This window comes from Passer domesticus, chromosome 15 (assembly GCF_036417665.1).
Source record: "Passer domesticus isolate bPasDom1 chromosome 15, bPasDom1.hap1, whole genome shotgun sequence".
Taxonomy (NCBI): domain Eukaryota; kingdom Metazoa; phylum Chordata; class Aves; order Passeriformes; family Passeridae; genus Passer; species Passer domesticus.
In genome coordinates this window covers 13,597,354-13,610,721 of record NC_087488.1, presented here as the reverse complement: position 1 = coordinate 13,610,721, position 13,368 = coordinate 13,597,354, and the positions used below count along the sequence as shown (strand labels likewise).

The following is a 13,368-nucleotide window of genomic DNA, read 5'->3' as shown; positions in this document are numbered from 1 at the left end:
TGAGAGAGAAGGTGCTTTGGAGACCCAGCCATTACACAGTCTGTCCTTTTTGATATCTTGCAGAGATTCCCCCTGGATACCCATTCCAGTCCCTGCCTCCCTCCTTTGGAAGACACTATCCCTACCTCCTCCAGCCCCCCGCAGCATCTGATGCGGATGGCCTGGCTCCTGACATCCCGCTGCCTGCTGAAGGCTCTGAGCACATGGACCTTTCCTCAGAGGTCAAGCCCATCCACCTGTCTCCGTCCAAAATCCTAGAGCCCATCCAAGCAGCAGCAGAAGAGGAATCCTTGGAAGAGAGGGTGAAATCAGAGGTGCAGATGGAGGAAAGCCAAGAAAGCATCTGTGAGCAGGACATGGGGACTCTGAACATCACCACCTCCGCTGCCGTCCCAGTGCAGAACGTGGACAATTGCAATCTCCTGTTGCACCAGGGCGAAGCCCTGGGTGCTATGGAGCAGGACCAGGAAGACCTTCAGAGCTGCCCACCTCCTTACCAGGTCGTGGCCTGTCCTGCAGAAGCAGAGGCCGAGGCAGAGAGCGGGAGTGCAGCAGAAGCCTGCTCCATGCACATGGACTACGACGGTTTGCTTGTGCATGCCGAGAGCGAGCCCCCGGAGATGGACTTGACGCCCCAGCGGGAGGAGGCCTCTGTGGCCATGGAGCTGCAGAGTGCTGATGTGCCCCGGGCGAGGGAATTTCCCAGCCTGCCTCCTGAGGAGGGGGAGCAGGGGCAGGAGATCCCTTCCTACACAGAAGAGGCAATCACTTGCCAAATCCCAGATCTGGACATCAAGCCGGGTGACCCACTGGCTGGGATGAATGCTTTGGTGGCTGCTACAGAAATGCCTCAGGCTTGTTCCTTGTTGACTACCACCACTGTCACTCCACCCCAGATGAAGGTGGAGGTGTTAACTGACCAGACCCTGGAGCACTCCTTCCTGCAAGGGATCACTTTGCTGAGTGAAATTGCAGAGATGGAGCTGGAGAAACGGAAGCAAGAAATGCAAAGTAAGTTGTGAGTGGGGAGTCTGGTCAACTCTGAACCATGCCGGGTCTCCCATCTTATGGTCCCCGTGCTCTCCATGTGGGCAGAGGAGCGGAGTCACAGGTGGGATCTCTCACAGCCTCAGCCAGGCAGCAAGGAGACCATTGCTCTGAGTTGCAGGAGTACTGGTACTTCAGATGGGGTTGGAGCAGAGCTTTTGTTGCAGCAGGCTGAGCTACGTGTGGCTTTTGTACTGCTCTCCTTTCCAAAGGCCCTCGCCATGTCTAGACAGTTTGTGGTATGCGTAGCGGAAACGGAGCCTCAGTTGCTGAGAGCTGCCAGGGTAACACCCTTCTGGCAGGCGCTGAGTCCACAGTCTGTTGGGGTTTGGCACCAGAGGTCCCAGTAGCTCCAGATGACGCTTTCCAAGAGCTTGGCAGGTCCTGAAAAGAATCTCACCTTCCAGTAACTTCCTGAGGTGAGAATTGATGGGAACTGCCAGTTACACCATGGCTGAGTACAACAGGAGATCTCAAGTGAGGGCCAAGGGTGGCTGGGGGGCTCCTTGAGCAACCATAGTCAAGAAAGGGCCATCAGCCCCTCCTTGTGCCTGTTGGAGAAGCAGCCTTGGAATGTGATCTTCTGTAGCTTTTTTTTCTGCCTTTCTCAGCAGGTCCAGAGAGTTTCCCTGTCCGGCCAACGTTGGAGAGTTTGCTGGCTGCCAGCACCCACATGCTCATGGAAGTGCTTTCCACCCCCTTCATGGAAAGTCTGAAAACCATCCGGCTGCCTCGAGAGCTGAATCCCAACAAAAAGTACAGCTGGATGCAGAAGAAAGATGAACCAGTAAGTAGCTCTTAGTGTGGCTGAGCCTGGAAAGCCCCAGTGCATCCACTCACACAACTCACTGCCCCAGCCCCAGTCTGGGGGCTCAGGCTGGCTCGTGCTGCCCCTCTGCATTCACAGAATGAGCTGGCTGTTCCCTCATGTCACATTCCTGGCTGCACAGGAGTCAGTGGGCTGCAGTTTAGGTTCTTCCCTCGTTTGTTAGTCAAGGTTCAGCAGGATTCTTGTCAGCCCTAGAAGTGATGTTTTAATGTGAAACCAGAGGAACCTGTGTGTTACTGTTTTGGCCAGAGGATAAATAAAAATAGTGGCAGGAGAGTTTCTCCTTGTTTATTTTTAATTTGCTGACCCTTCCCTGTGGAAGAGGCTGATAAATTATTTTGTACAGAGCAAGTAAGAAAGGATATATTGTGATCTGTCTTTTTAAACAAGGTAAAAGAGCATCTTGTCCTGCAGCTTCTCTTCCAGGGTTACAGTCCCTCTGAGCTGATGCCATCCTGTGCATAAGGCACAGAACATCTTTGCTTTGCTGGTTTTCTTGGGTACCACTCTGAGGCTGTGCTGATGTGCAAGGGGTCTGTGCTCCTCTCTCAGCACGAAGGGCTTTCTGCCAGGCTGCACACCTTGGCCGTTAGCAGGGCACCCAGTGTGCACCCCCTGGGCATGTCCTGACACTCTGTTGCCTCCCCACCCCAGATGTACTCCATCAAATCAGCCATTGAGAACATGGATGCGATGGAGCTGGACTACAGGATGAGGCTGGCCGAGCTGCAGCGGCGCTACAAGGAGAAGCAGCGCGAGCTGGTGAAGCTGCAGCGCCGCAGGGACTCCGAGTAAGTCACAGGCTGCTCACCCAAAGACTTGGTTTTTTCCAGCTGGGCACTGCCTCTCGGCCCAGGAGAGAAAACTGCCCTCCATCCCTCCCTGCCTCCTCTCCTCTCCTCCTGGTACATCCCGGCAGAGCTTTGCACAGCACACTCCTAGGCTATGTGACACGACAACCTGGTAACTGGTGACTGCAGCTGGCAGACTGTGTTAGAGACAACCTTGGCTTCAGCAGCTCAGTTTAGCAGTTTGGTGGCAGGCGAAGGTTCTGGGTTGGCTCCCGTTCTTGCTTGCTTTCTTTTAATTATTTTCCCTTTTTCTTCTTTTTTGGATTTATTTTCTTTACTTTTTCCCTGTTTGTTTTGCTTTTCGGTTGCAAAATTTGCTTTTGCTTTTTTTTTTTCCTTTGCCTTTTTATTTTGTTTTTGGTTTTTTTTTGTTGCCTTGGTTAACAGTGAAGCGTATGGTTTTTTTAAAGGGAAAAGCATGACGAGAAAAGTAGAAGCTTGGCGAGAAGAGGCCCTGGAAGGCCCAGGAAGAGGAAACTTGGATCAAGCGCTCTGTCACCCATTAAGGAGAGAGGGAAGAGTGACAGCAAGAGTGGAAAGTAAGGCTGGAATTTGGGGAAGACGGGAACATGGCAGGGTCACTGCGCCAGGGTCTGACTCGGGGAGAGCATCTCGGCTGCAGCGGGGGCTCGTTGTGTTGGCAGGCTGGCTGCTGGCCCTGGAAGCGCGTGCCCTTAACGTGAGTGTGTCCTTGTGGTGGGGATGCAGTGCCAGTGTCCTCCCTCCCCACGGGCAGAGCACTGTCTGGTGCTGGGGGCAGGTAGGACAGGTGGAGTTGAGCAGCGGTGAGGTGAGATGGCTGGCAGGGAGCTGTAGGTGAGGTTTTGGAGTTGGGCAGTGTGTCCTCGTGTGCTTTCAGGAGAGCAGATGGTGCATCAGGTGCTGTAGAGCCAGTTGTGGGGATGTTGGTGTCAGAACTGGGAAGGACAGAGCTATTGCAGGTTATGTACTTTGTAGGACCTTTCTGCTGTTTTTCTTCTGTCTTGCTCTCTGTTCCCTGAATCAGTGGGAGTTGGTTTTGCCTGACATCTCTCTTTCAAGCATCTGGATTATCCTCTACTCTGCTTTTTTCTCTTTTGCAAGTCCAGCTGCTCTTGTTTGGATCTCACCACTGTTGGCCATCTACCCTACCATAGATGGCCCTCCAATGGGAAGGCATTTCCATGCTGCCTCTCTGTGTGCTTCATATTTCTGCAAATGTCCTTTTCAAGACTGCAAATCAGATTCAGGTGCCCAGCTCCCACTGACCAACGCTTCTGAAAATCTGTCCTCTTGGTGGCTCCGTGTTTTGCTCTTTGTGTTTGGGTGGCTGGCCAGGCTGGAGGCATCCAGAGGCAGCTGGAGTTGTGCATGTGTGGGTGTGTGAAGTGTTGTGTGTGCATGTCCCTGGATCACAGGAATGCTGGAGCAGGCTGCTCTGGGAGATGGAGGTGCACCCTCAGCCAGTGTCCAGGGCCTGAGGTGTTGGTTTAGCTGTTTGTGCAGGTCAGCGGAGAGGATACAGGGAGGAGAAATGCCTGGAAGCTGAGGAGGCTGCCCGTGTCAGTGGCTTTGTGGTGTGACCACTAGGCTTAGTGTGAAGGAGACAGCATATGAGAGCTTGAAATGGAAGCTTGGTAGGATCTTGAGGTGTTGAGTGATCATCCATCAGATAGTTACTGGAGACGGCTGGGGAGCCGGGAAAGACGTGCTTATAGTCTCACCTACTTTATTTTTTATTTTATTTTCTTATTTATTTACCCTCTCCTTTCCCCCCAAATCCCAAAGCAAGTCCAGTGATGTAGATCACAAATGCCTTTCACAAGGGGCCTGACTTGGAGTCTGGAGTGAGCCAGTCCTTGCAGTGCCCTTGTCCCTCCCTGTCACCCTGTGTGGCATTTCCTTGCCACCTCCTGCTCATACCAAAGCAACTAAAGTGTCTGGGCAGTGAGGCACCTCCCTGGGCCTCAGGAGTCTCTCCCTGCACCTACAAAATCCATGGAAGTAGAAGTGGGAAAAGACCTTAAGGGCCCCTCAGCTATCAGTCCTTCCTCTTATTGCTCTGTACCAAATCAGGCACTTTTTGGTGGCTGTTGTCGAAACACCAAGGACTTCATTGTAGAGACCACCTTGCAGGTCTCTGATTTCAGGCACCCTCATCTGTCCTGGTGGCCAAGAGTGTGCACAAAAGGGCTCCTTGGCTCTCCAGTTTGGTAGAAAACCTTGTCTAAACTGCTGTCACATCACAGTAGACTCAGCTCCTGCTGAGGATCCCCACTGTCTTGGGAGGCATTTAACCTCACTTTTGAGCTTGGTGGGGATCACAGGGAGGAAAGCCCCCCCCACCTTGACCCATCCTGTGCTTGGCTTGCAGACTGAGCAAGTCCTTGTTGCTCTCTGAAGACTCTGAGACTGGTGAGGGCATGAAGAAGAGGCACAAAGGGGCCCTCCCAGAGGAGGACGAGGATGTGGAGAGCAGCAGTGGCAAGATGAAAGGGAAGAACCCAAGCTGGGAAGAGCATGATGCAGCTCCCAGCTTCTCAAATGAGGTCAGTGCCCTCGTGGGGAACATAGAACCACGGGCCAAAAGCCCATCTCTTTCCTGCTTTGCTGGTGCTGGCTTGGACTCCTGATCTTTCAGTGTCTGCTTTTAGTTCACATGGGTTTAGATGCTCCTCAGGAGAGGATTGTGTGCAGTGGAGGGGCTAATGTTGGCTTACAGAGGTGGAACTTCTTTGGAAGGCAGCAGAATCAAGTGCCTTGGAGCCAGCCAGAGCATTCAGTGCTGCACTGGCTCTGAGTCCAGAGCAGGGCTTGTCTTACCCCTTTGCCTATTGAGAGAGCACAGGGGAATGGACCTTCTGAAGCAAGGGAGGAATGGGAGCACAGCCTTGCTATTTCAAATGCAGGGTTTTCTGCTCCTGTTGAAGCAATGAGATATTTACTGGAGCTTTAAGCTGGTGATGAAATCCAAAATGCATGCAGGCAAAGTACTGAGTTAGAGCTGCTGTTATCTAGCTGTAGCACATGTAAAATATATTTGCTTTTTTCAAGAGGCAAGAAAATACTGAAAAGGATGTAACAGCTCTGGCTGTAGTGCAGTGGTGCTGATGCTCATGCTGAGAGGTATTTGGAGTTTTTTTGGCATCCCAGCCTCTGGAGCTGGTTGATTATGTGGAAATCCGTATTTATTTGGCTGGCTCTTGGGTAAAGAAGATTTTTAATCCTTGTGATTTAGAGAAAAGCTTGTAAAACCGACCTAAACATACCCTAAAAACCAGGTGGTGTAGATAAAAAAGAGCTCCAAAGTATGTTGTTCCATGAACATATTTCTTTTGGAAGAACATTCAGGTTTTCTAAGTTAATCTTGCAGTTTTGTAGTGCTCAGTAAGAGTAAAACTGTAGTGTTTGCTGACATCTTCCTCTTCCTCCTTAGAACCATGGTGGGTTATGGCAACTATGGGGCTGAGACTATCACCTTGAGGCTTTATTAACTACATGTATGACACAATTTGGAGGGCTAGTAAAATCCCTCAGGTCTGCCATGATATCTGCTCCATGTTCACCTCGTCTCTTCCTTTCACCTCGGCAGTTAAAGCTCAAAAAGAAGAAGGTGCCATCGGATCAGGAGCAGCTGGCCAGCAAGCTTGACAAGGCCCTGTCTCTCACCAAACAAGACAAGCTCAAATCCCCTTTCAAATTTGCTGAGAGCTCTGGGGGAAAGCTCAAAACCAGTGGAGGTGGCAGCAGGTACCTCCCAGCCCACGAGGCTCTGCCAAGCAAGGAGGAGAAGAGCCTGGCCAAGAACCTGGGCCTGTCACTGAAAACTGCCAAGGAAGGTAAAAACAAAGTGACTGCCAAAATGAAGAAGATGGAGGTGGGGTTGAAAGTCAAAAATCAGCTCAAGGTTTCCCATTCACCAGCAATATCTGAAGTTAGCAGCTACTCTTATAGTAAGTAACCTCTTTTTTATCTCTTCTGTCTGTAGGAGGGGTTGTGGTGGGAGTTTCTGGCCTGTTGGAAGGGGTCTTGCAGATGGGTCTGGTTTTGCTCATAAATGAAAAGTGACCTCCTCCTCCTGCATCTTTGGGGTCAGCATGGGCTCTCTGCTCATCTTGCTGTCCAAGGGGAAGCCATGATCAGTGTGTTGTGTTCATCATCAGTGGGGAAAACACTTAAAGAAGTTGACCCATGTTCTTGCTTTTGGTGAGAGTAGACACTCCTACCTGTCAGATGAGCAGGTGGAGCCTCTTCTCTAGGAGGGAGTTGACTGTTGAAGTCCTTGTTGAGTTCAGTGGGCTTGGCTTTAGGATGATGCCATGGAATCTGTTGGAATGGAAAAGCCTGGCTGTGACACTGATGTTCCTGAGCATCCTCCTGCCCTTCTGTGTCATGGCTTGCTTCCTGGCTGGCTGTGCTGAGCCTTCCCATGGCTCTCATCAGTCCTTGTCCCCACCCCACATCAGTGTGCTTGGTGGGTGTTACTTCTGAACACAGAGTGTGCCCGAGGTGAAGGTTCCACCAACTGACCCCTGTTACAGAAGGAAAAATCTGAATTGCTGACAATGTTGGGAAAACAGTAGAACCAAACATAGGAGAGTCTTTAACAGTTCAGGCAGACATTGGGGCAGTGTTTATGGTCTGAGACCGTTGTGTAATGGTCTCAGCTCACTTGCACACGCATCTTTCCCCTTGCTTGCAGCTATTTAAAGCCATGTTAAAACCTTTATGGGGTGTTTGTGTGCATAACAAATACATCTCTTGGTGCAACACTAGTTTGGAAATTTCACTAATGGGGAAGATGAGCTAGTGACTCTCCAATGGAACAAATGTTTGGCATGAAATTAGCCATTTATATAGCAAAATAGGAGTCATTGTATCCACTGGACTTGAACACAGCCTTTGGCTTCTTGTGCTGTACACACTACCCAGCAGTTCTGTTCTTGAGTGTGCTTTACTCCCAAGGACAGGCACGTGTCTCCCAAACTGTGGGCTCTGGAGCTAATGGGAAGAGAAAAGATGGGCTGTTGGTGGAGCTAAAGCCTTGGCTCGTGGCAGAGGGAGCTTTTACAGTGCCTTCACACTTGGCACTGTGGTTTCATGGACAAAAGCTCCCTCCCAGACCTAAGAGAGCTTCTATCTGACCACTGTCCAGTGAGTCTGCTGGTGTAGGAATGTTCCCCTTTGTCTCTCAGGTCTCAGCTCAGGATTGTTGTGACTGAGGAAACATCTCAGCTTCGGTTTTTCAGCTGTGTTCAGGTTCAAGGGAAGGGCCTCAGCCTGTCGTTTGGTCACTCAGGCATGGTGGATTTGGGGAGGCAGGTTGAGCATATGGCAGCACCTCCTATGATTGCTGAGCTGCTCATGTGGAGAAGGAGAAGCAGGACTGGCGCCAAGTCCTTCTGCTTCCTGACCTCAGTATTGTTTACTCGGAGTCCTGAAAACTTTGGGCATAGATCCAAAGGGCAAACTGAGCATCTTACCCTCACAGATTTTAAGAAAAGTCAGGTGTCCAAAATAATTTGTGTATTTGGGCTTTGAGCTTCCTAAACTTGCCATTCTTCATGTCTTCCTCTCCACAACCCAGTGCAGTAGAGTGGGGAATGATGCCACAATGTCTGTAATGCTGTGGAGCTGAGGGCATGTCCACAAATGGGGAGGTGACAATGTACACCCACTTCTGTTGCATCCAGGGGTACCATGTGTTTTTTGTCCCTCTCATCAGATGCCAGAGGGGATGGCTGGATAACTTCTCACCTCCCACAAGGCTTAGCAGCTTTGTAAAGCCATGCTTCACCGACCAAGGAGCGCCTTGGTCCCTGCTCCTCTGCGGCGTACGCCGTGGAGCATCTGGGGCAGGGTGTTTGGAGTCAGACATTTGGAGTTAGACATCCTGCCTTCTTGGCAGCTGGGCTTGCTCCAACCACACGTGTTGAAAACCCTCTGCGAGGGCTGGTTCATGTAGAAAAGGAGATTCAGGTCAAGAGTGTTGAATATCACCATAGCCAAGACAAATTCAGGTTGATGGTCCAGTTGTTGACAGTGCTGTGCCTTCAGTGGACATTTTCATAGTGGAAATGTTTGCTTCATTTTTCTGCTGCCAAGCTAAAAACACTCCTTGGATCTTAAAGGAGGATGAGGAGGTAGAGAATGTCTGTTTGTGATGAAAAGAAGGAATTTCTGTGTTTGTTGAGCTCAAGGCTTATGATGGAGCGCCTGGGCAGGGGTGGACAGTGGTGGCACCAAAACCCCCTAAAATCCCCAAACCCCGATTCGGTGATGTAACGCTCTTCCCACCCGCTTTGACCACAGATACGGACTCGGAGGAGGAGGAGGAGGGATCCCTGAGGGACGAGTGGCCCGCGCAGCCCCCGTCCGCCGCCAAGCCGCGGCCGCCTGGCCTGTACAGCTCGACGGGCAGGAAGGGCGGCCGGGCGGCCGGCGGCCCCAGGGCGGCCCCGCGCAGCGCGGTGGCGGCCGGGCGGCCGCTGAGGCCCAAGGCGGCGGCGGGGCGGAAGCAGCCCTTCTGCCTGCTGCTGAGGGAGGCCGAGGCGGGATCTTCCTTCAGCGACTCCTCGGAGGACTCGTTCGATCAAGGTTATTAATTTATAGCGAACGCACCCCGTGCCGCGGCCGTGTGGGAGCGGGGCGGGGGCGAGGGGCCTGGCGGGCCGGGGTCAGCCATTTTGATGGTCGGAGCCAGGGCGGCCATCTTTGTCCTTGGCAGCGTAGCCTGCTTTATCACCCCAGCGGTTATTTTTTATCCTTTTTGTATCTGTATCATTGTGATATTTTTACTGGCTGGCTCTTTTAGAGCTTTTATATCCACTGGGTTTTAGTGTCCGCCTCTCCCTGCTTTCCTGTTCCTTTCCTCCCTTCAGTTTTAACCTCACTTCCTTCCTTGCTGCCACCACCACCATTATATTATTATTATTACTATTATTATTATTATTTTTATTATTATTATTTTATTTTGGCATGAGCATTGTCAAAGTTTGAAAGGAGCTTTTTAAATTACTTTCCTCCTTTTCCCCCTTTTTCCCCTCCTTTATTATTTTCCCCTCCTTTGCTTTTTCACCTCTTGTTTATTACCCCCATTTTTTTTTCTTCCTTTTTTCCTTTTTCTTTTATCCCCCCCTTTTTTTTTCCTTCCCCTTTTTTTTTTTCTTTTTTTTTGTTTATTACCGGGGTACTGTTGTGTGGCCGTGTGACTTGATGTTTGTACTGCAATTTGGTTTACCAAGCTTTATTAAACATACCGAGTTCATTTTTAACTAAACCTGTGTACCTTGTCTCTCTTGCTGTGTCTCTTATCAGGCGATTAGGTTGCTGCTTCACTCCATCCTGCTCTGCATCCCCCTCCTGCTCCCACTCCCCATCAGTAGAACTGGAATTAACCTAGTCTGGGGTACTCTCTATTATTCAAATATCCCTGCTGCCTTTGTCCAGATAAAGCCTAGTCTTCCCCCTTTCCCCCCAACCCCTTTAAGTTGGTTTTTTTTGTTTTTTTTCCACCCATTTTTAGTTTTATCTTTCTCAGTTTGTTTGCTGATAGACTCTCTCCAGGCAGGCACATAAAACATGGAGGCACTGACTCCTTGTTGCTGCTGCAGGAGGGTGTAGGAGGGTGTATTTAACAGCCAGAAATTTTTCTTTTTAATTTTTTAAAACACAAATGTCAAGTTTTTGTGTCTCTTTTTGGGTGGTAGGTTTTGTTTTTTTTCAGATACCCAGACGTAACCCACGGTGCTCAAGGATGTGGCAATTACTGCATTAAATTTGACTCTCCAGTTTCCCTCCCTCACCCTCAACCCAATTTTTTTCTTGCAGCTTTTTTTTTTGTCAGCCTGTCATTAGTACTTCAGTGGGAAAAGAGATTACTTGAGACTTTTCCTCCAGAGACACAAGGGGTTTCTGTTTTAGAGCGCACTCATTAAATAATAATCATGGGGAAAGGTCATTTTAATGAGCCCTCAGCTCCCGAAAGAAACTAGCTCGGCTGGGCTGAATGCAAAGCAAGAGCATCCCCAGTTGTTATCTAAGTTACATGGCAGAGCTGGATGTAGCCCAGCAAAAGCTTTTTAGTGTTTTACACTGCTCAGGGCTGTTAATTGAAAAACAGGGCTGGATAGTTTGGCTTTTTTTTTTTTTTTTTTTTTTTTTTGTTGTTGTTGTTGTGGTTTTTTTTTTTTAATTTATTTTCTGAGTTTTTTTGATGTTAATTTCCTTCGTGCACCTGTTTGGTTTTTTCTTCCCTCCAAACCCAACCTCCAAAGGAAGATAATTAAAGCTAAAAATAAAAAAAAAAAAAGGAAAAACTAAAAAGAAGAGAAAATTATCAAACATGACAGAAAGATACAGAATGTTGATTTGTTTTGATGTGGCTCTGGGCTGGACCCACCAATTCATTTCAAAGAAAACCCAAAAGAGAAATACATGTGTCAAAAAAAAAAAATGTTCTTTAGAGGACCCAAAAGTTGTGGGGGTAGTGAATTTTATGTAAGGCCACCACATTTCCATGAAGAGTCTGCGTTAACTTCCATTCTTCCCTTCCTTGTTCCTTCCTGCATCTTTTCTTTGTTTGTTTTGCTGCTGTTGGAAATTTTGAGGATATCAATCCCTTTTAGGTGCCGAGTTCTTGATGGGGGTTTTGGGTTTGCTTTTTGGTTTTGCTCCAGGTAAGCAGAGAGGTAACTTGTCCCTTTGTCAATTTTTCAAGTAACCTGTCTGCTTTATTAGAAAAAATAACTAAAAATCCCAGTTTTATGGGATAAAATCTGGGGAGGGGAGGGGGTATTGGAGGAGGTTGGGGAATCTGGAACAAATGGAGAAATGCATTGCAAATCCCATTGGGGTGTCAGTTAATGGTGGGGAAACCAAAGATGCAAAACCTCCTGGGGTGGGAGGTGGGTATGGAGAGGGAGGTGGGAAGGGATTATTGGTTACAATTTGGTTTTTTTTTCCTGCAAATGAATTTTTTTTGATTGTTTTATTTTTTTTTCTTTTTTTTTATTTTTTGTCAGAAGCATTTCTTGAAGGGATATTTGGGTAATAGGGTTTCTGATGGCTTTCCCTGAATACTAAACCGATTAATAACCTCAGCTTTTCTAGAAGTGCTCGCTTTCTCCTTGCAGCTGCTTGACCAACCCTTTCACCCCTGCCCCTATCCATGATGCTTTGAATGTCTGTGTCGGTCTCTTGCATTTGCTCTCACGCTGCACTAAAGAAGCAAAGTGGTTGGCTGGTTGTAGGGCAGACACTTCTCAGCGAGGGTCACTAGCCATGAACCTGAACCTTGACCATTGTTATGTAGGTAGGCAAAATAACTTTTCTTTATGTCATCTGTCAGCCTCAGACGTTTCGATGTTGCCTCCATGAATAATGACACGTAGCTCTTTGCATTCTCTTGGTTATTTTAATTTTGAAAATGATTGCTGTCCGCTTTCAGCTTTCCTCTGTCCGTGAAGAGTCTCACATGGAAGGTTTGCACGTGTGTGTGTGTGTGTCTGAGGACTCCAGAAATGCTTTGCTGCTCGCAGAACCACTTTTGGAGAGCCCCTTAGCCCAGCCAGGACAAGGATTTGCAGATGAGTTTGAGATGCAAACCTTAAAGGTTTCTGGACCACGGTGCAGAAATGTCCCCGTGTCAGGGGTGTTGCCTGGGCCTGGCCCTGCAGTATCTGTGTCAGAGGTGGGATTAGCTGCAGGAAGACCTGCTTTCTGTCATCTGGTTAGACATGGATCAGGGGGGACACTCTGCTTTCTTACAGACCAAACATCCCGTTGCCATTCTGATAAGAGGCAAAGCTTGTGGTTTTTAATCCAGTCACCTTGGAGAGGAAACTGCTAATGTGGGCTAAAGCCCATCAGGATAGGTAATTCCTTGAGCTTTCTGAAACCAAAGACCCATAAGTCCTCCTCCTCCATACTCTGTTTTCCTTAAGAATTTAGTACCTTCTTTTCTGTTCTCTTTTTCCTGACTTGGAGGATGATTTTACCCCAATTAAAAAAAAAAAACACAGAGCAGTGATAACCAGTTCCTTACACATTCCCATGTGATAGTTGTAATATTTTTAAATTTTTATAAGCACTTCTGGAGTCAACAGCACAGCACATGTCAAGGAGAAGAATCTTCCAATGATGAGTATTGGCTTATCTGGAAAAAAAAAAGGTACAGTCTTAAATTGGACACTCAAAAATAAGTAACCTCCAGAATTTGGACAGATTGCAGAAATCAGATGTTAATGACCCAGTAGCTGTCTAAAGTCTGCCTGTACTTAGCCTGCTTTGTATGCTGTAGACCTGCTTGGTGTTATGAGAAAATCATGCTGTTTATTTTTACAATGTGAAATGACTGTTTTAAGTGTGTGTTTTTACTCCCTCCCTTCCCCAGCCTTTCCTCTTCACACCCCCCTCAACCCGTCTTGTTACATACATCAGTCTCTAAAAACCAAATTGCTTAACCAATTTCTGTTCATCATTAACAAATCTTCATTTACTGCTATCCTACAGTAAAATACCATGGCAGCTTAGCTGTTAAAAGCAATGAGAAAACTTAGTATTCTTAACTGGGTTTGGGTTTTAATTTAGTGCAGGTAAAAATTAAAAGAATCTTTGGCTCCAGTTTATGTGGCATCAGTAGCATTTAAATATGAATGTATT

General features: G+C 48.2%; 1 protein-coding gene across 5 annotated transcripts in view; it reads left to right on the top strand.

Moving 5' to 3' along the window:
• The window catches only part of TNRC18 (trinucleotide repeat containing 18), a 56,458-nt gene that overhangs the window by 27,152 nt on the left and 15,938 nt on the right, over nt 1-13,368 (top strand). For 3 of the 5 annotated variants that reach the window (XM_064390291.1, XM_064390293.1, XM_064390290.1), the window contains exons 10-16: nt 64-1,011; nt 1,659-1,834; nt 2,531-2,667; nt 3,138-3,266; nt 5,081-5,255; nt 6,299-6,659; nt 9,019-9,303. In XM_064390291.1, the coding sequence (XP_064246361.1) occupies nt 64-1,011; nt 1,659-1,834; nt 2,531-2,667; nt 3,138-3,266; nt 5,081-5,255; nt 6,299-6,659; nt 9,019-9,303 (2,211 nt within the window). The remainder of the gene's footprint in view (nt 1-63; nt 1,012-1,658; nt 1,835-2,530; nt 2,668-3,137; nt 3,267-5,080; nt 5,256-6,298; nt 6,660-9,018; nt 9,304-13,368) is intronic. The other 2 variants (XM_064390292.1, XM_064390294.1) reach the window with 2 other exon arrangements.